The sequence below is a fragment of the Phalacrocorax carbo genome, chromosome 3 (genome assembly GCF_963921805.1).
Source record: "Phalacrocorax carbo chromosome 3, bPhaCar2.1, whole genome shotgun sequence".
NCBI classification, from domain to species: domain Eukaryota; kingdom Metazoa; phylum Chordata; class Aves; order Suliformes; family Phalacrocoracidae; genus Phalacrocorax; species Phalacrocorax carbo.
This window is the reverse complement of record NC_087515.1, coordinates 14666848-14694406: the sequence shown is the minus strand read 5'-3', so window position 1 is coordinate 14694406 and position 27559 is coordinate 14666848. Positions and strand designations below refer to the sequence as shown.

Here is a 27559-nt window from a genome sequence, read left to right as displayed (position 1 = left end):
AGGGCTGGTGCGACTGAATCCTGCATTGCCACAGAGAGAGGGCTGCTTTGAACTTACCCGTTACCTGCACTGAGCAGGGCTGCTCAGTGCTCAAACAGGCTGCTCAAACAGTCCTGCCTGCTCCTCCAGCTGTTCACAGCTGTGTCAAACAAAGGCCTAGAGAAGTCAGCAAAGGTACACCTCAGTCTCCTCATGACAGTGCTCACTGAGCATGGACATTTTTCCTTTTCAGTTGTGTCTGATGCTCAGCTGAATGGGAATTCCTGGTCTTTGAACCATGTGGTCCCAGTTCCCTGAGCTACCCAAATTTGGGCAGCACATCGTTAACATTCACACATTCCCTAATAAGTTACCTGTCGTGCGGCCCCTCTCACTCCCCAAGGGCCCAAATTCATCCACACGTGCCTCTGTCTGCCTCAGGGAGGAGCTTTTTTGGGGTCTTGAAAACCAGCTTTTCCTATTTGCTGTGCTCGGGGTTTGAACAGGATTACAACGGCATATAGATTTTTAAGGCCAGAAGAGACTATCCACATCACGTAGCCTGACCGCTTAAATAGATGAAAAAAGGGTCTTTGGCAAATTTTGTAAGTAAATTGTGGAATTCTAACTTTTTTTTTTTTCAGAAAAGCATCTAATTTCACTTTAGGATGTTTAAGTGATGGAAAACTCACCTCTTCTCCTACCAAACTGATTCACTGGTTAACAATCTTCAGCTAAGCCACAAAATTCTTGCAAAAACTGTATGTACTACATACACTGAAATCTAGGAGATATGAGTGTAATTGACAATTGTAAAAAAAAAAAAAAGCACTTGCAGATGGAACTGGCAGAATAATTTATTTGGTTTGTTGGTTGTGTCAATAAAGGCTTTATTACTCTTTATACCTTGATTTATTAAACAAAGGAAAGATATTGAAGGAATTTATTTTAGAAAGGGTTATTTGTATTTGGCAAAGAATACCATAGCTCTTATGTTTATTCTTGAGGAACTGGGTATGAAAATTTGGATGACTTCTGCATACTGGGCTTATTGAAATCTACCACAAACTATCCCTAGTAGAATTAGTTCAGCAATAAGAGTAAGCAATATATATCTGTATTAAAGGCACTGTCAACAGTGAAAGGTCAGATATTACCTTTGATACCCTTTGCTTTTCCAGTCACCATAGTGACAGAAGTATAAAAAGTTGCATATGGAGTTACTGGGAGAAAGAAGATACAAATTCTTTACGGTTGTGTTTTTCTGGTCCCTCCCTCTTGCTGTTGTGCATTATACCTGCATGACATATTTTAATTTTTATTCTCATATGATTATCAGAGATTCACATATCTGGTCAAAAAATCTGAATACTCTTATTCAGAGAATCCTGTTAAGAAAGGGAATTCAAAATGAGTGAACAATGGTAGATTGAGAGCCAGGAATTTAAGACAACAGACAATAACACAGCGTTTATATTTTCAGTGGCCAACTGAGTTTAATAACAAAAGTTCCTGAGCCACGGGACAGTTATTCTGTTAAAAGCCTACACAGAAGAGGCTACAGCTGGGGATTTTGGAATTACCTAAATGACAGTATTTCTCTTACTTAATAGCTAAACGTTAAAGGAAACAGATAGGGGAATGGATCACGCAGCTGGTTCTCTAAAGGTAAACTAAGGTCACTGACTGAAAAGCTGCAGAAACAAAATTTGTGATTATAGCAAGTGTCCTAATTTAGTATATAATACAGCCACAGAAGACAGTTTTGTTTTTAAAGAGCACACAGTCTGAACATGACTGGATCTTTCAGTGTATGGGAAATTACAGAGAAGGTCCAAGCACCACATATTTTTCCTTGTCTAGACAGCTCACTCAAAGGACTCCTGTTTTACAGCCGGAAAGGGCACTTGTTTCTTTAATCACCCTGTAAAGCATGAGGCTTGTAAATGGTGATTCTCTTGCTGTAGGAGACAAAGCAAGGGGAAAAACTAAATATGAAACTAATATATCCTATGTCTATATAGTGACTAAAGCAGTTCTCTGTAATTACGACCTGTTTTGGAATCCATGGCTCGGTGCTGCCTGCTTTAATCAAAACTCCTTTGATCTAACTTCGCCAGGATCTAAAGAAAGGCAAAACACGTGTGCGTTCAAGCACACTCCTGTTCAGCTCAATACCATGTTCCTGTTTTCTGCCAACTTGAACAAGATGAAGGCATACTTAACCTCAGGCATGACATTCAAGTCTCACTGAAATCTACTTACATGGCAAAGTGTCTGGAAGAGGAACTGTTTCCTAGGACGATTCTGCACAGTGCTTAGGGAAACAGACTTGCAGGGCTGCCCATAACACCCATACATAAAAATCAGTCATGAGAAAACTAGAAAAATGAATATTCGAATAAAGACTTTGGCCACCTAGAGGCAATAATGCTGGATGGTCATTCAAACATTGCGATGATGTGGGTAAGAAAGAGATTCTTGTTTTCCCCTTTGTGTTCTTAGTTCTCTAGCCAGATAAGAAGTAATTGATGCTCTTAAACATCTCTATCAGCAAATGTGAGAAGGCTGGTGAAGTTTGTGATTACTTATTGTGAAACAAGAGCTAGCTCATAGAGGCACACTCTGGAGATGCATACCTGAATCTATGTTTGGCAGAAGCCTGAGCTTTCTTACCTCAGTATTTAACCAGAGATTTGGTGAAGCTGTGAAGTTGTCTACTGCATAAAATTTACTCCCTGGAATAGATAATATTCTGCCCCAAAAGGAGTCCTAGATTTACCATACCCTTTTCCTAAAGCTGCCTTGTCTTCCCTACATGGGCAGAATGATGGCTGTGATGTGCAGTTACAGCAACCATCTACTCCCTTAAAATGTCTTTGGTGGCAAAAGTAACGGTTATGCACTGTTCGCAGTTCTGCTCTTTGTTTCCCTAATTTTAAGACTTCATAGGTATGCAGTCATCTAAAATGATGGACAATGCAGTGTCTTTGTGTACAATTTGTAAATTATTCTTTGATCACACAATGACCTGTGGATACTCCATGGAAGCATTCAAAAGGCTCAGACGGGTGACTTTTCCAATGGACAAGGAGAGGAGAACAGGATACAAGACAGTAAGCGAGGGGAAAGGAAGATGGAGAGGTTGGAGAGCTCTGGTGGGATGTGCCTATTGAGGCTGGCAGTGAAGCTCAGGGCTTGGAACAGAGAGAGGGAAAAGTGAGGGAGCCACTGAGAGACATCTGGGACTGGACGCAGAGACAGAAGAGGCGCTTGGGGCATGGTACTGACTCAAGCGTCAGAGAACCTCTAACTTGAGTTTTTGCCAACACAGCTGACTAGCAGCCAACTGGGTAAAACACTGCCTTTACAGGAACCCCAGAGAGCTCTACGGGGAGCTAGGGAGCACTCAGAGAGCCTCCTGTTCAGAGAGCCTGGTGCAGCCAAATTGCTGAGCCTGGGGCCAGGCGACAGTGGAATGTCACCACTACAACAGAAGTTTGTCTATACCTTGGAAGAAGATACAGTCTCCACAGCTGTTCAGTTTACTTTGGCCAATGGCCATAACAACTCCATACCAGAACTGAACCACATGGGGTTCTTAAATGTCATATGTTGTTGTTGTTCCTGACTTTTCAAAAAAATGAGTCAAACTCGTACAAAAACAGTCTGGAGATATGGAAAATCTGCTCCCCAGGTACAGAGAGGCGTCTGAATCCAGCAAAATTTCCTCAGGTTCTTTCTCTGATGGTATAAACAGTTATTCTCACTCACTTAACTAGAAGTAAATTCACAGAGGCACCTAGTGTAAAGAACAGTAGCTCCTGCGGCTGGAAGCCACATCCTTTCTCAGTACCTGGAATGTCACATGTTCCTTTTGTTTCCGACGCTTTTGTTTTGTCTTGCCTTTTTGCGTGAAGCTGACACCATCAGTGCTCCCCTTAAACGATTTTTTCAACTCTAGAGTTGTTTTTATTAAAATGACAGAATGGAGAAACTAATCGTGGTAGAAAAGGAGTGCTGCTACTTCAGAAGACTAGAAGTACCCTTGCTTCGCCAAGTTATTAAAATACTTTTCCAAGTGCTGAATATAAAGTCTGATCTGTATTCCATACACTCCACCAATTACTTGTGAAGCATGGTCAACTGGTTTTGTACTTGTTGTTTTATTCTTCATTAAAAAGTTCCAAAACTACTCACAGTCCTGGAAATAAGATCTTCTGAATTCATCATTTTCTATTTAGTACAAGTTTGGCTTTTTTGTTCTAATGGAGATTAGCTTTGTACTACTTCATCATATGTGATGGTAGCCCTTCCCTGGGAGCTGTGTTACTTTATTAACTGCCAGAGATCCAGACAGAGGGGCTCATTGTTCCTGGTACGTCCCCTAAAATTAGAAGCCACCAACTCCATCCCCCCCACCCCCCAGTTCTGTTTCTAGCCAGTTCCTTTTTTATTTCTGAGAGTTTGATTTCACAAGGTTAATAAGTGTTCTTCTAACTTTGGTTTGGAATAAAGTGTTTGGTTTCGACTAAAAGCAGGCTGCATTCTTCTGTGACCACTTTTTTTTCTTTTTTAGCTATGCTCAACAGTGAGGCAAAACACCTGCTACTACTTTTCTTGCAGAGAAATCAAAGATATTTAACCATATCCTTCCTAAACACTGGGCAAAATGTATACATGCTGCCACAAGAGTCTATGAACATGCTTTGGAATTATCCCCATTAGTTGAAATCACAAAATACTGCCTTGTCCATCAGTCACTGGAGTTATTCAGATTTGCTCTCTCTAGCCTACTTGACCAGGCCTTTGTTTTGGCAGTAAGAGAATGTTTCTTTCAACTTATGCCATGATTACAAAGTAAACTAAATGTTTAGAGAGGAAAAGGCACCAAAAATACTGCAAGATTTTTAAAGTTATCAATAATAACTAAAGCACAAATAGTGTGTTTGATGTCATGCTGTATTTAAATATACAGCACTTATTCCTTACATCAGCATAACAGTATTCTTGCCAATAGTGTGTTTCATTTCATTAGTAATCCTATTACTAACTATATAGCAGGTTATATCCCAGCTCAAATAATAATACTGTAATGCTCTTTTTCCTCTGGTAAAAGTAGGGGGAGTAAATGCAACCATCAGACAGAAGTTTTTGATATACCTCCTCCACTGAAGAACCTTTTCACTATCCCTAAGTGCACTATGAGAAGAGCCGGCCCATGAAAATCAGTCACGTAAAGATTTACTGGCCTATAATCTGGGATAGAGAACAGCTCGCTCGCTTCTTGGATGCTTGAGATCCGCCACCCGTAGGTTTTAACACTGAGCTATCATCCACCCAGTGCTTTTCCTCTGCATGCATCCTGCCGAACTGCTACCACACCATTTTTTCCCTTACTGAATTATTATGTTTCCCAGAAGGCTTCTTGTCTTGAACAGTCCTCTCATCCATAAAAACAGCCATTCTTCCTCCAGTTAGGGGAGCTTTTGTTTTCTGTAGTATTGCTGACTATGCAAAGCCACTATGGCTGTAGACATAAAAAATAACAAGAAAGGGTTCTTCAGACATGCCAACCACAAGCAGAAAAAGAAGGAAAACATAGGACCATTGTTAAATGGAAAAGGAGAATCAATCACGAGTGATGCCGAAAAGGCAGAGGTCCTCAACACCTTCTTCACCTTGGTCTTTACCAGCACTGCTGGGTCCCAGGCTTTGGGAACAAAATTGCCAATTGAACCAAACACCGACCCACCATCGGTGAAGGAAGAGTTAGTATATGAACTACTACAGGAGCTTGACCCCCACAAATCAATGGGCCCTGACGACATCCACCTGAGGGTGTTGAGCTTGCTGACATCATTGCTAGGCTGCTTTCCATAATCTTCGAGAAATCATGGAGAACGGGGGATGTCCCAGAGGACTGGAGGAAGGCAAATGTTACCCCCATCTACAAGAAGGGCTCGAGGGAGGATCCGGGTAACTATAGGCCCATCAGCCTTACTTCAGTCCCTGGGAAAGTTATGGAACGAATCCTCCTGAGGGCCATCACAAGTCAAATGAAGCACGTGATTGGGAAAAGCCAACATGGCTTCATTAAGGGCAGATCGTGCTTGACAAACCTGGTGGCCTTCTATGACGAAGTGACTTGCCTGGTTGACATGGGGCAGGCAGTGGACATTGTCTACCTGGACTTCTCCAAGGCCTTTGATACGGTCCCCCACAGTCTCCTCCTGGAGAAATTAATGTGTTATGGCCTAGACTAGTGGTCTGTGCAGCGGGTGGGGAACTGGCTGACAGGCCGCACCCAGAGGGTGGTGGTAAACAGCTCTTTCTCAAACTGGCAACCTGTCACTAGCGGAGTCCCCCAGGGATCGATATTGGGCCCAATGTTATTCAACATCTTTATAAGTGATCTGGATACCGGCATCAAGTGTAGCCTGATGAAGTTCACTGATGACACCAAGTTGAGTGGGGAAGCAGACACTCCAGAAGGGAGAGCTGCTCTGCAGGAAGATCTGGATAGGCTGGAAGAGTGGGCCAACAAGAACCTTATGAAGTTCAACAAGGACAAGTGTAAGGTCCTGCACCTCGGAAAACATAATCCAGGAATGCAGCACAGACTGGGATCCACCTGGCTGGAGAGCAGCTCTGTGGAAAGGGACCTGGGGGTCCTGGTGGACAGGAAGCTCAACATGAGCGAACAGTGGCTGCTGCGGCCAAGAAGGCCAACAGGATGCTGGGTTGCATCAAAAAGGGCATCACCAGCAGAGAGAAAGAAGTCATTATCCTACTCTAGTCAGTGCTTGTCAGGCCACACCTGGAGTACTGGGTACAGTTCTGGTCCCCGCTGTACAAAAATGATGTGGCCAGGCTGGAAGGGGTCCAGAGAAGGGCCACCAAGATGATCAAAGGACTGGGAAGCCTGCCATACGAGGATAGGCTGGGAGAGCTGGGTTTGTTCAGCCTTGAGAAAAGGAGGCTCAGAGGGGATCTCATCACCATGTACCAGTACTTAAGGGGTAGCTACAAAGATGATGGAGACTCCCTTTTTACATGGAGTCACATGGAGAGGACAAGGGGGAATGGACACAAGATGCTCTTGGGGAGATTCTGATTGGACACCAGAGGGAAATTTTTCACTGTGAGGACAGTCAACCATTGGAATAATCTCCCCAGGGAAGGGGTTGACTCGGCCACATTGGACACTTTCGAGAGTTGTCTGGACAGGGTGCTGGGCCATCTTATCTAGACTGTGCTCTTCCTGGAAAGGTTGGACTAGATGATCCCTGAGGTCCCTTCCAACCTGTGATTCTGTGATATCTTCTTGGTATCGTTGAGCACAAGTCTCCTTTTTTAAATTCAGTGCAGAAGAGCAGCATCACTAGCTTTCCTGGTAGTGTGTGTGTTCCATTAGCAACAGGGTATATTCTCATGCTATACCACAATAAAAACCTGAGTGACACCTAAATTCTAGGCTCCTGATTAGTGTTTCTCACCAGTGGTATTGCTGGAGCAGCTTTTAAAACCTTATATGAAAAATACGTGTATAAGCATACCTGCGTACACTTACAAAGAGTAAGCTGGCTTTAGTACTCTAAAGATATAATTACTGCTATTCATTTCATTTCTGCCTTTTCAAAATGTCTAAGGTTCTATCATAGACACCATTTACTACCATTTCTCACTAGTTACTTCTGTTGTATGGATGCTTCATCTACATTTTTTTAAAAAATAAGAAAAAAAAAATAGCCTTGTCAAGCAAGGTTCTGTTGTCTCACACACAGCAACAAGAACAATCCAGGCAGCTCAGGCTTTCTGCTAATACACTTAAGAATATTTAAACTAAACAATCCTAAAAATTTACAGCACTTGAAATTTATCAGAAGCTTAAGTTCCGAACCCACTTTACATGCATTTTCTATATATTCATTCCTTCTGCCTGTGCTACAAGATAGAAATAACTTCCCATCTATGAGTAGATTTCATATTATTACAGATATCCACTGGTTTCATGTCTCTTAACATAAGAATATAATTTCCTCCTTTGCAATCATTTGCCACAGTTCAGTTAGTATTTCTTCTTTTTCACTAATTTCTTTTGTTCCAAAAAATATAATCCAATGTTAAGATAGCAAAATTATTAAAAAGTCAAGGAAAGTAAACCACAGCTTCTAACAAACATTAACTTCATTACGTTGCCCATTTTGTACATTTCCTGTTATGATTCAAAGAGCAACATAGCACACCATGCATTTACGAGAAAAAGAACAAAGGGCTCTTAGGCGGCAGGCTGCAGAGTTAATAGTGGGTTTGGGGATTTGGCCCAAACTGACTACTTTTCTCACCCAACTAATAACAGCAAATCAATGGGAATGTGCTGTTGTGACTTGTCTCACCTTCACATGTTCGGCCACCTGCAGAGACAGAAAAGCCCCGCTCACATATGCACTGGTACGAACCATCCGTGTTTAGACACTCCCCATGAGGCAAGCAGAGGTCAGATCTTTCACATTCATTGATATCTGAGAACACAGAGACATTAACAGCTTTGCAAATCATTATACCCTTAATATTAAGCCTAAGTTCAACTAGTCTTAGAAGTAGCTTTTATTTCCACCAGCTATGTAAATAGCAATGGAAATGTGGCTCATTTTCCAGAGCAACCAAATCTTCTGGGATCATTCTTAAACTCTGTATAGGCATCAGCATGTTCTGCTGCATCATACTCTCATATATCACTCTCTGTGACGGGGATGAGATGAGAGTGATTTGTGAGATACCAGTATAAGCCCCATACTAGCCAATATTTCTTCTGTGTTAGGGGAATTCTCAGATGGCTCCATCTCACTGTTGCTCGATTGCTGCATGCCAGTCAACTTGTGCATCTGGTTCCATGTGTTACCAGCACATCTGGAGATGCATCCTTCCCAGTAATGATTTTATATAATTTAAAGCCAAATGGTCCCAAAAGGTTGCAATATGACAGTTTGTCATTGTTGCTTTTTTTTAGACTTGGAAAGCATTTTTCAAACACTGCCTTTCAAACTCACTTTTGAATCTGAAAAACAAGCATTTCTTTCTAATTAATGTCTCACCTTACCAACAAAACCTACCATCAGAACTTAAGGACTGGATTAATTCATTAAGAAGGTACCCCTTTTACATGAATTACCATTCACATGGTAATTGAATTTTGTGGTTTGCTTTACAGAAACCTTTTAATAAGTTTTCAATACCATGCTGAGATCAAACACAAATTTAGAAACAAAACTAATCCATCATCACAGATAGTAGAATTTCTTATTCTTAACCATGTCTTTAAATGCTTAGATTCTGGCCATTGTTACAGCCATACAAAACCCATTGAAGTAGACAATAGCTTTAACAGATTAGAGAAATTATTATTTCAATACCATTAATTCAAGACACTTGACACCCATTATAGATTTTTTTAGATACAGGCTGATTCTATCCTGCGTATAAGCGTTCTAAGCCAGCGGCCAGAAGTCATGAGAACAGAGGCAGTTTGGGGAAGGGTAGTATCTGCATGAGGTTCACAGGGAAAGGTCAGCGCGCTGGGCTTCACACATCATCTACTACACGTGTCAAGTCTTCTCTGAATTCATAGCATATGCAGACAATGACATACCTCCTGAAGCTCTCTGAAAGTCAGGTAAGGTGGGAGATGAGTAATGACAAGGACAGTACAGTACCTTCTCGGGACACACACTGTTCTCAAGACTAAGCTGTCAATTTCTCAAAACCACCAGAAAAATACTGGAAACAAAACCAGCTGATTACACAAGGTAGAATGATGTATTAAGAGACAGGAAAACAAAACTAACAATCTTAGGGAAATAAGAGTATAGTTCATCTGAAAGAGCAAACTGCACACTTTCTAACATTTTGGACTCTTTTCAACTTTGCTCCTCACCAAAATGGATGTTACTAATTTCTAGTCTAAGCCAGATTCAACTTGCAGACACTGCATTCTGTGATAAATTTGCCAGTTTAATTCAATAGCTCTCTACTTTCAATTACAGTTTCAGCTGAAGTTAATAAAGGCAATAATTAACTCACCCTTTTTTTTTTTTTTAACAAAATAAGCATTTTAAAAGCATTCAACCCTTTTTCCTCCAGGCCACTGGCTTTTTTGGGTCCACCTCTGAACTCTCCTCAGCTAATCGGTGTCCATTTTGAATTGTGGGCACCAGAATGTCAGCATAGAACAATGTGCTAATAGCAGTTGTATCATTGCAAAATAGAGGTAAACAAACCTTGCTTACTCCTGCTAGGTATTCTGCTTTTTCAGTCTTCCGGGGAGTGAATTAGTCCTACTGGCCACAGGGTTGCACTGGAAGCTCATATTCAGGGGACTGTCTCTGACCCCTAAATCCTTCTCAGTGACTGTGCTCCAGAAGGAAGTCTATTATTATACAAGCATGACTGAGATTCCTTCTTGAATATGTAACTGGATATACTGAAACGCATATTGGTTGCGCTCATGCCCAGAGTGATCGGGATCAGTCTGCACTAGTGGCCTATTATCTGGATCTTTTACCATGTCCCTCATCTCTCCAGGTGAATTCTCTCAAAAATTTTATGGTTTTATTTACTATTACAGAACTCTGATAGAACTAGCTTTCAGTCATTTAAAAATGTCTCAGTTTATCTGCTGCTTAAAATATTTTGAAGGTACTGTTGAAATGTAAAGACGACGTCATTTATGATATAAGTATGGCTAGTTTTGTCCACTACAAAATACAGGACAAGAAAATATACTGGAGATTTCCGTCTATGACAAAAATTCTGCTATTGCATCCTGTAACAGCTTAACGACAAGTAGTCACACTAAAAAAAGTTTAACCATACTTAATTCTGCTAGCCAAAGATCTCCCTTCATGTTCTTTTGCTGTGTCCAGTTCTCTGCTGTTCTAACTTATCAGTATTCATTGTATCAGCTCCTCCTTTTTTCCATTTGTTCTGATATTGATCTGGCTATTCCTCAAGCAGTTTCAATCCCCTCTATAGCAAGTTGTTATTTTTCATTGTTGATAGTCTTCCTTCTCAAGTGTGGCACTCTTACCTGAAGTGATTTCCAATTTTCATTCACATTTTTCTGTTAAAAATAGTGTCTATACTGTCTGTCCTTTAGTTGGCTCATAAGTGCTTTCAGTTTTGTCATATCTATCCATTTAAAACATGAAGCCTCTATACTACTACTTTACATAGCGGAGTGAAGAGAACAGAGCTGTATCAAAGCTGGCACTGATTTATAGCTTGTGATCAAGTCTCTTTTATCTGCCAAAGCAAGGTCTAATACAGCACTCCCCTATGTTGAATGCAATGTTTTCTGAGTTGGAAAGCTGTCACATGAAATACTCAGAACTTCTACAGGGAATTTGCTGTTGGTTGCACAAGATCTTCAACATAGGTCAGCTGGAACGCAGTCTCTCAGCTCAAGTCTAAACTGTGCGTAAGACAGCAGCCAAGGCAAAGTCCAGTCTCCTGGTTCTCTAGTCATTCAGAGGACGAACATGCTATCGCTCTCCAGCTCTAATACCATGGTTCTCATCTCATAAAAACAGATGGCACAAGGGAGTTGAGGCATGCCTGGGTGTTGTGCCAACATGGAGTGGGGATAGTTCCGAACTAAAAGCCAGGAAGTATTTTTCTGGTTTGGCAATGCTGACTCAGCCTCAGATAACACATTCTCTTCCTCCCCGCCCATCCTCCACAAAGCACTGCAAGTGTTTCAGAGGTGAGAGAGGTTTATCTAATGTGACTTGACACTAACTATATTGTTCTATGTTTGTATGAATCAATGTAACAAAAAGAAGGTTCTGTCAAAATAAATGTTCCCAGGATTTGGGAAAATGCAGCACTGTATCTCTTAATTCTAACATAGACCCTCTTTTGAGTGATGAAGGCTGAGATTTCAGGCTCTTGAAATAATTTCTCAGCATATATTTAGAGAGAGTAATATAAAATGAGAAGAGTAAGAAAGCACTATAAATGCTAAGTGAAATGAGTTTCTCTTCCTTAGCACAATCTGTGACTATCACAAGTTACGCTTATGAAATTGCACATTTATAATAATGATCTAGGTTTTTTTTTTTATAGCTATTTCATACCTTGACATCCCCTATTCGCTATCTGCTGGAAACCATCCGGACAAGTGCACTTGTAAGACCCGTCTGTATTCATGCAGCTTCCTCCAAGGCAAATATCACTGTCTTGAAGACATTCATCAACATCTGAAATAAAAATATAACTGAATTATTAGATGATGTAAGAACTGATGAAACTTTTAATAGTGACACTTTGCTGCAAGTGTAGCACCTTAAAGCTACAACATCATTTAATAACTCCGTGTGTGTATAAATCAGGTTTACTACACTTCAGAATGTCCTTTTAGTTTCTTTCATCTTATCATCAAACATCTTGTATTTCTAGAGCGCTTTAAAATTTGCGTTTGTGTAATTTATTCTTAGCACACACATCTAATGGGTGCTGTCTCCATCTCTAATGAAAGGTATCATAACAGACCTTTACACCAATCTCTCCCCTACTTTAATGGTGACTGGGGTGTTACAGTACTACAGTTAACAAGAAAATCCAAGCAGCTGTACATTTAAGAAGAGGCAGACGCAATAAATGCCTACTCATGCAAATGTGTAGTTTGCAATATGCATCTCTGGACATGTTTAGACCACTACACAGAGATCCCTGAGCCGGAAGCGACCCAATCCAGACGTCCCCTGAGTATGGGCAAGCCCAAGCATAGCTGGTGTGTCACAAGACAAGACGTGTCTGTAGAGACTCCTCACAAAACAACCACGCGGACAGGAAGCTTGGCAGGACAGGGACCACACTGAGTACTGCTGTGCTAACGGTTACTTTTTCAGAGGCAGTTCACGTGATGCAATACAGCCATTTCACCAGCTCAGCAGCTTGGTCATGAAACTGAATAGCTGCTTTTGCACAGTGCTGCACCCAAGGCATTAATCCAGCGCCAGAGTTGGGGCACGCAGGGTCTACCTCCCAGCTGCCTATACATCACGTTCCCAGCACGAAGCCTCAGGCCTATAGACCCTGCCCTAGTGTCCTGACATCCATGGGACAAACGTGCTGACTGACAGACAGCAGGGCAAGTTTCAGGATACAAACTAGGTACAAAGTAATCAAATATTTCAGGAACGGGACATGGGCACTGTCTCCACCCAAAGTCTTTTCTTCCCCAGAGGAAACAGAGCACTGCTCTGGGTACAGGATTAACTCAGCGAGTGCCTACATTCCAGTGATGATATAGTTTTGTTTCACTACAGCTAAAGATCACCATGTATTTCATGACTGTGCCTCTACTTTTAAAAGAAAACATAAAATAAGAGAGTCAAGTGTTCACTGGAACAGGCTGCCCAGGGAGGTTGTGGACTTTCCTTCCCTGGAGACATTCAAAACCCTCCTGGACGCATTCCTGTGCCCCCTGCACTAGATATACCTACTCAAGCAGGGGGGCTGGACAAGGTGATCTCCAGAGGTCCCTTCCAACCCCTACAATTCTGTGATTCTGTGAAGTAAAAGAAGCATCTCATAAGCAACTTTCCCTTGCCTCCACATTGCCCTACCTCATAACTTACTGTGTCTATTGCTCTGATAATGCAGATAGTTTCCTTTGAAAAACAGTTATCAAAGGAATTTTCCACTGCCTTTGATTGTTCTGACTTCTTAAGCATGGATTTTAGCTGATTGGAATTGTAACTTTTTCCTGTGTTGCAGGAAGAAATAACAATTATAATTAAAAAAGAGGATACGACCTAATTTCTACAGTTATCTCTGCACAGCCCACACTATATCAGAGTGTGGCTATCCTTGGGATTTAATCTATTTGATAAAAATAAGAAATAGGGATAGCTTTCTTGCATAAATGAATGCTGTTGTAGATAAAATGGCACTTAATGCTGACGAAGTTGACACCTTTTGATAACCACGTTTTATAACAATTTTCAACTCTGAAATAAATTGTGGTTTATTTGAAATGGCAATTAATTTTGACTAGGAGCACAAGAAAAAAAATTAACAATTCCCCTGTGCTGAGTTAATGCCAAGTTGCACAACAAGAAGGTGTCTTCTGCCAAATGCAGTCAAAATGCATTATTTTCTGTATAGGACGCAGATCTCCTTTTCTCTGATGCAACTCTTAATTGGTCCTATGGTCGCTGCACAAGGATCTCCAGAAAAAGCAGACAGTAACTCATGCTTGAGATGTTCAGTGCTTTTTACCATTGTTTACAGGTGCATGCCTAGAGCATTTTGGCTAGCAAAACCTATGAAGGCTCCCAGCAGAATACTGGAGCCTCCTACGCTTCTTTTCCAGTAAATCGAGTTCTTTGAGATGTACAGTCTACACATAAGTCCAGCTGGTGCAAATTCATACTTCCTGTCAGTTAAGTCAAGGCCAATACTTTTTACCCTCAGGTGCGCTCACACTTTGTGTTCCCTCATATTCAGAGGAACACAGAGCAGAAAGTCTCAATGTCACTTCATCTCAAGAACAGGAGGTGCTGAATGAGAGGGTAAGGCGGAAAGAAAATAAACATGCATATGGTCATGCATCTTAAAGACTTCTGACTACCAGGAAGTAACCTCTCTTCCTATCTTCAAGTGGAAGGTTGTGCATACAAGCCCACCTGTGCATCATCACATACTTCAAGGCTACTAATTTCCAAGCATATAATAGCAAGTCTCTGCAGGTACTGCAGAAGGAAAAGATTCTTCAGCCTTGGATAACAGGGTATACAGACATTTACAATGTTAATGGACACATGGATTATTGCTCTCAGACAGTACTGAAAGTACGAAGGCCTCAGTCCAGCTTTCTCATTTTCTGAAGGGTTCTATGCAAGAATGCATACAGAGCATGTATACTACATGTATACATCAATGTAGAGAACGATTATTTGCAAATTACCTTTATTCTTAAGTAAGTGAAATACTGTGCAAAGGCTCCCAGACAAAAACTTCTGCCAGAGTTGCAAAAAGCACAGCTGAAAACGAGCACAGCATAATTCTGCCAAATTCTGCAATATCTCTAGAAGTTTGCCCAAGTGTATAATAATTAAACCAGCAAACTGCTTCTTGAGCTGCTACATTTTTAAGAAAACTTCTCAAGTAGAAGAAATCTTTATTAAACAAACAAGCACATTTCTTGCAAGTGATTTGCCAATCACATCAGCTTTACAGCCTGATACATTTTTGGGTATCCTCTGATGTGACAAATGACTGTCCCTGAGTCTTTCAGAAACTGGACAGAATTTGAACCACTCTTCTTTCACACAACTGTGCTGTCCTATACCCATAGGTTTTGTCACCTCTTTCCTGCTTTCTCCATGAAGTGTTAGGAAACATTCAGGTAAATAGGCTAGTCTGAAAATCAGAGGCCATCACGTGGAGAAATGCTGGATATCTTCTCAAGGCAATTTTGTCTTTGCGGAAGCTCTGCCCTGTGATCCACCCACACATCTTGCTGAACTGTCAGGAGGAGATCCATTTTCATGAAGATGGGAAGCTGGCTGTGAAGCTGACGACCTCCACTGATAAGAGGAGAATGTGAGATTTAAACCTGTAGTCAACTGAGTTCCCTAAATGTGCACTAAATAATTCAAAGAGCCTTAAAAAATAATTACATCACAAAGTGAGGAAAACAAGAAAGGTTAATGTATAGCGGATAAAGCAGTTGTGCAAAGCCTTCTTATTGACAGCACAGTCTGTTCAAACTTAGTTTCCAAGGTGCAAATAGCAGTCTGTAATATCTTGTACTTCAGAAAATACTGAAGGGATATAACGCAAGCACAGAAGAATTTTTTCCACTTTGAGATGAATAGATTTTGCACAGAACTTTTAATATTTATGGAAATCTTCAGTGAACAAACTGTCTCTATAGAAATTAACCACTCTGGTACTGGGTGGAGAAGCTGTATGTTTGGTTACAGACTCTTGGGAGTGAGATGAAGACCCTGAGGTGAGGGAACAACTTTACCCTTTTTACTTGCATGATCCAATTCTTCTTCCTTTGCTGTGAGAGCTTTCTGAAATTACTTTTTCTTGAAAATTGCCCTCAAACAGGATCAAAGAAGAGATGAAGATACAGCATGGACCTGTCCTCACAGGCCATTGCATAGTGATGGAGAGCAGCAACAGTTACCACGGCTTCTTGGACTGTATGAAATGCACCAAACTAGTCTGAAGAGATGTTCTGGAAAACCTTTGGTTCTCAACTACAATGGATTTATATTAATTTCTATATTTCATTGCTCTTCTTCACAACAAGATTATTTAACTCACAATTTCACATGCTCAATTATGCTAACAGCATTTACCAATTTGAAATCTCTCTCTGCAGAGTTGATTTGTAGGCTTCTTGCTCAAGGAACCAAAATGCTTGAAACAGTTATGCATCTCACTCTCACCATCTCCCTCTCTGCTATGGAGAGGAAAGAAAGCATCTTTTCTTGTTTAAGGTGGACAAGGTAAGAACTACAAATTAAACTGTAGCAATAGAAGATTACCATCCCATATTTGGAAAAAAAGCAAGCCTAACACAAAGACAGCAAAGCACTGGCACAGGCTGCTGGAAGAGATGTTTGGAATCTCATCTGCTGAAGCCTACTCAGAGCAGGTTAGATGAGTACCTGTCAGGAATGACACCATATGGTTTGTTCTGCCTTTGGAGGAGGAATGGACAAGTGATCCCTTCCACCCACCAAAATTTTCTTTGATTCTTGACACAGTATCTCTGTATCTCCACATCTATTGCAATTCATGAAGATCTGGAAGCCAGAGCAAAAATTTTTTGACACAACTTTCCAGTGCCTTGCATCATCAGTGCACATTTCTTGAAGCTGATGCAAGTGATGCTGGCATTCACCAGGAACTCTGAGAAGATTGTGTTAAGTTAGTCTATGACCAGATTTTCCACACAGGTCAGCAAAGAGTATCATTGTACTGAGGAGATTTTAAAAGACATCCTTATTCCTTGTTGGTGAGAACTTCAAGGGATGCTGTCACTCATTAAATGTGGACAATCCAGTATCACCATTGTGATGAAGTCTGGTCTGATTACAGGTTTGTCTTGAGAAGGCAGCATTTGATTGGCTCAGGGGGAACTGCTCTTCTGCCTGGACCACTTGAAAAGGAGGATTCCTGACCTATTGCTGTGGGCGAGAAGGTGGGAACTGCCTCTTAGAGTGCTGTGTGAAGGATAACCTAGCAGCAGAACACTATTAGGTAGAGGAGCAGTAAGGAGCTGCAGCTCTAGAAAGCACACCAGAGACTGGAAAGTTTTTATGTGCTAATACCACCTGTATGGTGAGACCTTAGCTGACATGTTTTTTCCCCCTAGGGTGAGATAAGGAAGCAACTGAGATACAATGTTTTCTGGAGCTTGCTGTTAAGTAACCTCACATGCCCAAGGTGACCATGAGCAGTGCAGCAGATGTACTGTATTGGGTGGTATAGCCAAAGATGGAGAAGAGGGAGTAGCTTTGAAATAACTGATTAGAAAAAAATCTGTTTGCCAATTATTGGATAATTACATCACTCTACTTGAGACATAATAGAATGTTTCTGTTTTCTATAACACAGCATTTCTCCCTATGCTTACTCTACATCTTTCACCTCTTATTGTTGTTTTTACAAGCTTAGTATGTAGGCTGCCTTCTGAGACAGTGAAAGCTGTGAGGTCCAGCAGATCCCCCTGGAGATCATCTTATACTACATATTTTCTCCTGCCAGTGCACACAGTGGGATTGTGGTGGCTGGCTACAGGTTCCCAAAACCAGCTGGAGAAGTAGTTTTAATTTAGTAGGCCCCCATGTGAACAGTGTATGCTGGCAGAAGGTTTTGTAATACAGAACCTCTGTGTCAGAATTTGAGCAACAAGGTTTGGAAAGTATTAATTGTTTTTGGTAACAATGTCAACTGCTCTTCCAATCTTACTGTTGGAAACGTGCTGACTTCTTGTATGTGGAAAGATGACAGGGTCTATTTCTAAGAATCCATTAAATATGTTGCTGTGTAGGTGGGGACTGTTGAACGGTTGACAGTAAATTATTGAGAATGAAAGAGGAGCAACATACCCTTCTGCTCCATTTTCAAAAGGGTTCATGCCTGCAGCTGAAATACGCAAGAACTTACTGAAAAAAATGAGTCCACAAGCTTACCTTCACAATGATCTCCAGCAGAGGATAATGAGTAGCCTTGGCTACACATACATCTGAAAGATCCTTCTGTGTTCCTGCAGCGTCCATTCGTACAGAGTGGTCGGTGCTGGCATTCGTCTATATCTGTAGCAGAAGAGACAGCAAAAACATAACACATCTGAAAATACCAATTACTAACCAAATGGTGCAATAAACAATACTGAGCAAAACAGCATCAGAGTGTCAGTATCCAGGACTGATTGTCTTGATCGATTTATTAACAAATGCAGACAGCCAATACAACACAAAAATATATGAAACTGCAGATTGGATGTTTTCCTTGAGATGACTGCATTCAGCATTCTCTCCTGTAGCATCAGTATATCCCTCAGTGCACAAGCAGGTACACACACAAACACACACAGATGCTGCTTGAGAGCTGCTTTTGTTTCTTTTATATCTGGCAGAGGTAACAAACCAGCTGCTCCAGTGAGTCAGCAAAACCCACAAAATACTTTCCAGCAGGATTCACCACCTTTTAACAGGGTGTGGTTTTCAGATGCACACTGAGAGGCTGTTCCCCCGTGCAGTTGTACCTTAAGGGTCCTTTAAATACTTGCCTTGTAACTGTATTAATACTGTAAGAATGGGGAAATGTCTCTTTGCTTCCATAACCACTGCTAATCCCTCAGCGCTTCATTTCTCATAAACTGGGGTCAGGCTGGGTTAACTGATGGACTTGAACATCAAACTGAAATTTTCCTATGAAAAACTTAAAATATTGGAGAGGAGCAGCACTCTGAACTCAGAACATAGCACATGTCTTGTTTGAGCTAGGAAACCTGTCTTCCCTCCCTTACTTATAAAATACTCATTAAGAAACAATAATTAAATTGATACGGTAGGTTCTTAGTCAGTTCTAGGATTTAGGCACAGCTGAATGTCTTTCTGAAAAATATAGTCCAATTCAAACAGGAGGAGGTTACTCAATGCAGTTTTTCAGGTCTGTGTTATGGCTACATAGTCTGACCTCTTAAGCAATGGTCCCTTGTGACCACAGAAGTTTTGCATTTAAGGATCACCAAAATCTGTGGGGCTGCATGTAGCATTTGGGCACGTGTACAGGTCCTTACTTTAGAAGTGTGCACTTTAAGAAGAACAGTCTGCACATGCCAGCTCAGCTTGGCAAGGGCCCTTTTCCATGAAAGGCTCAGAGGAAGCAGTCAAACTTTGTCTACATACTTTCCCCAAGACCAGTCTGCTGTGCGTCCTGGACAGCACATTTAACTCACTCAAGACACTTAACTTACACTGATGTTTTGTTTCAAACTTCCTGACAAATTTACATGAATGATTATTTAGTTTTACTGTATTATTTTTAGCACTCAGAAGACCGCAAGTGTTTGGTGCTACATGCAGGCCCTGAGGGAAGGGTGGGGGAAAGGAAATAAGAAAAAACATCTGACAAGAAATGTTCAGGTTTCTGTGTGCCTCCCCAGCTTAGAGGCATTCTCCCACATTTTCACCTTTGGGGAGATGTTTCAGGAAGTCCCCTCTCCCTAAGAAGAGGGGTATTCATACCTCCTGTACACACTCTAGGTTCTCTCTCAGACTACTCCGTTCTGACTTCAGACCTAATTTTGTTCCACTGGAGCAGTCCCAATAGGAATTTTAGATGTGGAAGAAATGTAGAACCTGACACTTTGGAGGTACAGGTACTGTTCTTAGAAGTATGACACCAAACCCTCTCTACTAAATTTACTACTCGAAATGCAGTGACACCAATGCAGGCATCAGCTCAGTGTTAACTGACACTGCTGGGTTCCAAGAGGGTGCAGCCTGAGTTTTTTGATTCCATTCACCCACATTAAAGAAAGAAAAAAAAAAAAAGGATAGAATGAAAAGCTATTAAGGCAGCGAAAGCCACTGTCCCCAAAATGCTAAAATGACAGAAATGCCAAGGATTTTGCAGAAATTCCGATTTAGCAATATAAATATGGATACACGTTCTTGATTGGCTTTACAACAAATGTCAAAATCTACAACGTGACCATGGAAGCCATAAAATGGAAATACATATTCTTACATTTTTGGTTACTTAGCTTCAGTGTTGTACATTTGTTGTTTCTCCATTAGAAGGAACACTATTAGATGAAAAATATTATTTAAAAGGTAAGTGCAACCTTATGAATGTTAATTATAATTTTTCCTACCTTCACACTGATCCTCTGATGCAGAGAGTTTGAAACCTTGGCTGCAAATACATCTGAAAGACCCCTCTGTATTTTCACAACGTCCATTTGTACAGAGATTGCCATACTGACATTCATCTATATCTGTGAATACAAATAAAGTGTAATCGTATAATTAACTTGGGTACAACCATCTTTCTGTTGAGTTGGAAATTTATTCAAATTCTACCATAATCAGTTATAATCAGTTTTCCTTTATATTTTGACTTTGACAATCCTGCAGCATTCTGCCTGAAAAAAAGGACTTGAAGTTGACCTGCCTTGTCCTCAAATACTCAACTATACTTAGGGCCCACAAGACTAATACTATGCTTTCATCCCAGTACTGCAAGTACCTTTTTTTTTTTTTCCAAATAGCTGTTGCATTATGAACTAACTGTGTCCACATCATCCTTACCTGAGTAAGATTATTTTGCCCATAAGTTTCCCACAGTGTAGCTTTAGTATAGGAAAGAGGTCAGCAAGTGCTGGCACGTTCATTCTCGCATTACATAGATTTATTCTTAGGATATGTACCTGCGATAAAAGCACTAGCAGCTGCAAATACCTTGTAACTATTATCACTAATCCTTCTGCTATTGCAAGGAACAGTCCAGAAAAGCAGTCACAGCTCATGGTGGCAAGTCTGTGTTAGAACCTGTTCTCTCTCAAACCATTTTTAAAACATGTGCTTTGCTCAGAATCCCCCCAGGCTGCTGCCTCCGCTTGTTTACCTGGAGCTTACCTATGGGTACGAGGGAACAGGGAGGTCCTCTCGGAAGCTAGAATATACCTCAACAACATTTTCTGCTGTTGAGTTTTTGCTGCTTTTTAAAGCTAGGTCAATTAACATACAGGATTTAGAGGAGTTCTCCAGTGCATAACTAAAGACTCTATATGAAACACACATACATGTGAGACCTTCATAGACGACATTTTTCAAATGGACTTAAAGGAGGCAGGTTCTAAAGGACTTAGCTGACACCTGAGGAATTTCAAGGTGTTTTCTGCACTTCATGCAGGTCTCTCTGTAAGGCTACTCTATAGAGGCAACAAGGAACTCCAATGAATTATGCCTTTATAAAAAAAGTTTTAGAAGCAAAATCTCTTTCTGGTCACAAACCATCCTTTATTTACAGGAGGATTTGAAAGAAATTTTTTTTCTATAAGCTATCCCATAGACACGAACTTTAATCATTCCTTGGAAGAAGGGTATTAACTAGATGGGCCACTCGTTTTAGCCAACGTGAAAATTGCTAGCTTACTACTTAGGAATAATTTTCAAGAAATCCTTCTGAATGCAATTTGTATAAATCAACAAAGAAAAAGCAAACACATAAATAACATATTTCATTATAAACACAGCCAAAATTAATTCAGTATTCAAAAATAATCAATTTTGTCTTAGCCCCTCGAAGTGGCTTTCACTTAAAAAACCCAAAAGTTTAATTTTCAAATTTTATTTATTTTAGGGATGTAGTTAACAGCAAGAAGGTGTCCCTGTTTGTATGGAAAAAGCTGTATTTTTTAGCTTCACCAGTGCAGAAAAGAATCATGCCTTATTTGCTTTTATGTGCTCGAAATCATAGTACACCCTATTATCCTGTCTTTTGCCACCACAAAGCACACAAAATCTGTCAACATAAAAAACTACTGATTATTTGAGGTACTTGAGCTATTTAGGCAGCTGTAGCACAGGGAGAGCTGGAAAAAGATTAGAGGTCTTCAAATCATCGTCATAACTCTTATTACCTACTGTGAATATATGCAGCAATTATTTTCCTCATATATATTTATCATTCTTGGCTCTTTACAAGCTCCTGCACAATCTGACTTTGACAAAGCCCATCTCTCCACAGACACACACGAAATCGCCATTATTGTCAATATTTCAAAAGACCTACAATTCTTGTTTCCTCACCTGAGCCTCTTAACTCCGTAAATAAGATGCCCTGTTGCAGCCTGGCCAAGAACACGAAGTGGCATCCTCCCAGGTGACAACTGCACAGATCCACAGGTGCTTTGCTATGGCAGTTCAGCAGGCAATACTACTTATACCCATCTGCAAGACTAATTTCTCAGTTCCCTGCTGTTGCAAAATGTGCTTGCTCAACAAAACACAACCTTTGCTCTTGATGTATATGATCAATGCTCAAATTCAAGAATTTATTAAAACACAGAGAACCTAATTCAGCAGTCAGGCACGTGAATTTCCAACTGAATAACAAATCTGCTTCTTATAGATTCATTTTCATCTACTTATCTCCAAGCTACTTAAAAACAAAGCCTGCAATATTATTTCTGATATTTGGATGGGACTCAAAGATCAAGAGACTTTCCTGAAAAGCCAGGAACAGAACCTAAATCATCTGAGATGAAGTCCAGAGCTGTAACTGACTATCAAACATCCCTACACTAGGGCTAGGGGTATATGGATCAGCTCTGCTGACCTCTGTATAAGTGTTGAAACCTTCTGATGGGGTCTCTAATGCTGAACAAGCTGAATATAGTTAGTTAACATAGCTGCAAAATCCACCACAGTGATAACCATGAGGATGAAGTGGTCTAGAAAGTTTTGTCAACCTAATTTTTTTTTTGTTGTTTATTAATCAATACACAGAAGTGTGCTCTAGATTCACATACTACTTTATTGTCATTATATATTACAATATATCACTTTGTCTGAATGTGCAAATGCAGAGAGACACAGATAAAAGAATCACCTGTGATTGCAAGTAAACTTTTTAAAAAAATTCAAATAGTTCCTGTATGACACAAACACACTAAGGGACCTTCAAGAGTCATCTGGACAGGGTGCTGGGCCATCTTGTTTAGACTCTGCTCTTCCTAGAAAGGTTGGACTAGATGATCCCTGAGGTCCCTTCCAACCTGGGATTCTGTGATTCTGTGGCCTGGGACAGTAGCAATGTCAAGACAATGAGGTGGCATGGTGTGCAAGTACCATTTTTAATTTCTTCCAATATGCACTGGAAATGCTATGGATGTCACCTATGTGGACTTCTGTAAGGCCTTTGACACAGTCCCCCACAACATCCTTCTCTATAAATTGGAGGATATGGATTTAATGGGTGCACTGTTCAGTGGATAAGGAATTGGTTGGCTGGTGGCCAAGCCCATCAGCAACAGTGGTAGCACCTCTAGGATAACATACTTAAGAAGGGGGAACAAGAAAACCAAAAACCAACCCAAACAAAAAAAACACCCACCCAAAAAGCCCCACCCAAACCCAAACCAGAAAGCGACAACGAAAAAAATACCCCAAAAAAGCCACAACCTGTGCAACTGCAGCTGGAGAGAGGAGTGAGAATATGTGAGAGAAACAACTCTGCAGACACCAAGGTCAGTGAAGGAGGAGGAGAGGAGGTGCTCCAGGCACCAGAGCAGAGATTCCCCTGCAGTCCGTGATAAAGACCATGGTGATAAAGATCATGGTCTGTATCAGGCTGTCCCCCTGCTGCCCAAGGAAGTCCACGGTGGAGAAAATATCCACTGATGCCACACCAAAGCAGGCTGCTGTGCCTGAAGGAAGCTGTGACCCCATGGGAAGCTGACGCTGGAGCAGGCTCCTGGTGGGAACTGTGGCCCCATGGAGAGAGGAGACCATGCTGGAGCAGGTTTACTGGCAGGACTTGTGACCCTGGGGGAGACCCGTGCTGGATCAGCCTGTTCCTCAAGGACTGCGCCCCAGGGAAGGGAACCACGCTGGAGCAGCTCGTGAAGAACTGCAGCCCTTGGGAAGGACCTACACAGGAGAAGTTTGTGGAGGACTGTCTCCCATGGGAGGGAACCCATGCTGGATCAGTGGAAGAGTGTGAGGAAGGAGCAGCAGAAACAATGTGATGAACTGACCACAACCCCCATTCCCTGTCCCTCTGTGCCACTCGGGGGGAGGAGGTAGAGAAAATTGGGAGTAAAGTTAAGCCCAGGAAGAAGGGAGGGGTAGGAGGAAGGTGTTTTAAGATTTGGTTTTATTTCTCATTTCTTAACTTTGATTTGATTAATAAATTAAGGTAATTTCCCCAACTCGAGTCTGTTTTGCCCATGATGGTAATTGGTGAGTGATCTCTCCCTGTCCTTATCTTGACCCATGAGCCTTCCGTGGCATAAAAAAGCTAAAAAGGCATAAAAGCTTTATATTTTCTCTCCCCTATCCAGTGAGGAGAACAAGTGATAGAGTGGCTTTGGTGGGCACCTGGCCTCCAGCCAGGGCCAACCCACCACAGGGCCCCAAAAGTCATCAGAGAGATGGAGCACCTCTCCTGTAAGGACAGGCTGAGAGAGTTGAGGTTATTCAGCCTGGAGACAAGAAGGCTCTGGGAACACCTTATTGTAGCCTTTCAGTAGTTAAGGTGGGTTTAAAAGAAAGATGGGGACAAACTTCTTAGCAGGGCCTGTTGCAATAGGACATGGGGTAATGGTTTTGAACTAAAGGAGGGTAGATTTAGACTGGATATAGGAAGAAATCTTTTACAGTGAGGGTGGTGAAGCCCTGGAACAGGTTGCCTAGCAAGGTCGTAGGTGCCCCATCCCTGGAAACATTCAAGGTCAGGTTGGACGGGGCTCTGAGCAACCTGATCTAGTTGTCCCTGCTCACTGCAGAGGGGCTGGACTAGATGACCTCTAAAGGTCCCTTCCAACCCAAACTATGCTATGATCTCACGCTGGATATTCTCACATAAACTTCAGTTAAATCTATTCTATGTAAGTCTGAAGTGAATTGATTGACTTGTCTTTATTAAACAGAAGTAGCTATGTTCTGGCTTTAAACCCTGGAAGATTACAATATCAATAGCATTCAAGAACTGTAGGATTGTTACGCTAGACTTTCTAGGGCATCAAGTACAGGCAGAGAAATGAGCCGAGGTTAAAAAAAGACTGAAAACGGTGCTGGGGGAAAATAGCAGAGCTGCCACTGACCTAAACTGGTCATGGAACAATAGACTTAAATACCTTTCATAGGTAACTTGGGAAATATTTTCCTTTTCAGTGTATTTAAATTATACCATATTGCAAAGCTACAGATTTAAACCAATCCTTGTCTGCATTTCTGCATTACATTTTCTAAAATGTGTATGGCTCATTTTCAACATTATGTAAGTCTAGGATAAACAGAAAATGAAGACAGATCACATCACTAATGATGTGAGCGAGATGTCCAGGCTTTGAACATTTCATAAAACAAAGGAAAAAGGGAAATCACATACAGTAATACAAGGAAAAAAAAGTATCAGCGACTTGGAACCAAGACTTATTCCTTACATGACTCAGTTTTGTTTGTAAATCTGAGCAGAGCAGTGACTTCTCTCATTCTACTCCTACTGACCCAGTTAGCAAGAATGAAACAAGTGAAAGTTATGCCACAGCATTTTCAACCAGGCAATTTTCATAAATAGGTATAGAAATCAAGTTTTATATCATGAAAGAATGAAAAATTAAATCAACTTTACATTTTCCAAATAAGGCATTAATTAAGAGGAAACCTTTCTCAACAGAGTGCATGTGCCACATTCTTTACAAAGGTAGCATGCATCCAGGCAGGAGAGAAGGAGCAAAACAAAGACAGACATAAACATGTGCTAAGTGAACCATGTCAGTTTGCTGTAAACATTCCATAGCTTGTTATAACTCTGTTAAAATCCATGAAATTACCTGAGAAATACATTCCTCCACAATAAGTCAAATGACAAGACTAAATAAAGTGGCTTTGATATACTGATAAATTGTAACAGGCAGATGTTCAGATAGAAATAATTTGCCACAATATGCCTTCATTAGAAAACAGGGTGGTTGAAAAAGGTACCACCTGTACAGCAAAACTGGTGGTGAGGCTTTGACAGCTACACCATACATTTTCAGGTGCTTTCACTGCAACCTGGCTCTAGCCTTGCTCCACTTCAAAAGTCCATTTGCAGCTGGAGCACAGTAGATGCCCACCTTCCGGTACTATTTCAGCCCAAGCAATCCTCTTAGACTGCTTTATGAACTGAACCAAATCACAGGGATTGGGAGCCATTAGGAAATAAGCTATGGAAGTATATTGCCAATCTGACCTACCACAATAATGCAACACCTCCTATGCCAGTTATTATACACCTATGTTTAAATAACATGGTTACTCCAACTATCACAAATTATAGGGCATGTGTTACATGTATAGTGTACAAGAGGATTCACAACAAGACAGCAGATCCTTCATAACTGAGGTCAAATTTAAGCTTCTGGTAGTGCCCCAGGAAGCGGCACTCAAAACTGCAAAAGATTATTTCTTTCTGCACAAGGGATTCATTTGTTCTCACTTAGCTATATCTCAAATAGCCAAAACTGTTTTGGGGGAAAAAAAAATCTAACATTTAAAAACAAATCAACAGAAGTATAACGTGAGAAATCTGTCCTAAAAACCTAACCTAAAGTACAACAAGCTGTTCTAAGATGTGACGAATGTTTTGCTAGAAGTACAGGTAGTTCAGAAGTTTTATTAATATGCTTTGTGAGCAGACTCCCATATCCTATTGAAACACCTGCCAGTCACATGATGTGTTAGCACTCTCATGGTTTTCCCATTCAATACCTCCAAACAATGGCCTACTAGCATTCACTGATTACACTTCCATTTCAGTTCCATATTTTCTATTTCAAGAATTTTGTTTTGTTATTTTTATTGTACTGTTTGCAGTCTAGAGTCAATGTTCATTTAACTACAGTATAACATGATTTCCTCATAGATACTGTGGCTGAGAACATAAAGTTATTTTAAAAATCTTATTATTGAATGAAACAGGGACCCAGGGCTGTAACACTGGTGGCAGAGGAAATACAGTACCTCAGAACAAGAACTATAACCAGAGATACAAAGAGAACATACCATGGCACTGTCCATTCCAGCCTCTGAAGCCCACTCTGCAAGGAATGCACTGGTAAGAGCCAGGAGCATTAATGCACTGTGCATCTGGACAAGTAGTTGGAGTCAGGCATTCATCAATGTCTTCAAAAGAGAAGATAAAAGGAAATACTGGTCAAAGCCATAAAAAAACACTGAACAATAAACTAATCTGGTTATTCTGACTGTGCTCATGTTATACTCACACATTTAAAGAGTTGCATACTTTTCTGTTAGAGACCCAGGAA

The 27559-nt window shown here is 40.9% G+C and overlaps 1 protein-coding gene across 9 annotated transcripts in view; it reads right to left on the bottom strand.

Moving 5' to 3' along the window:
- LTBP1 (latent transforming growth factor beta binding protein 1) overlaps positions 1-27559 on the bottom strand; it is a 209251-nt gene that overhangs the window by 35266 nt on the left and 146426 nt on the right. For all 9 annotated transcript variants that reach the window (XM_064445906.1, XM_064445908.1, XM_064445907.1 and 6 more), the window contains 5 exons: positions 27297-27416; positions 20396-20518; positions 18204-18326; positions 12117-12239; positions 8379-8504 (listed from right to left, as the gene is read on the bottom strand). In XM_064445906.1, coding sequence (XP_064301976.1) covers positions 8379-8504; positions 12117-12239; positions 18204-18326; positions 20396-20518; positions 27297-27416 — 615 coding nt within the window. The remainder of the gene's footprint in view (positions 1-8378; positions 8505-12116; positions 12240-18203; positions 18327-20395; positions 20519-27296; positions 27417-27559) is intronic.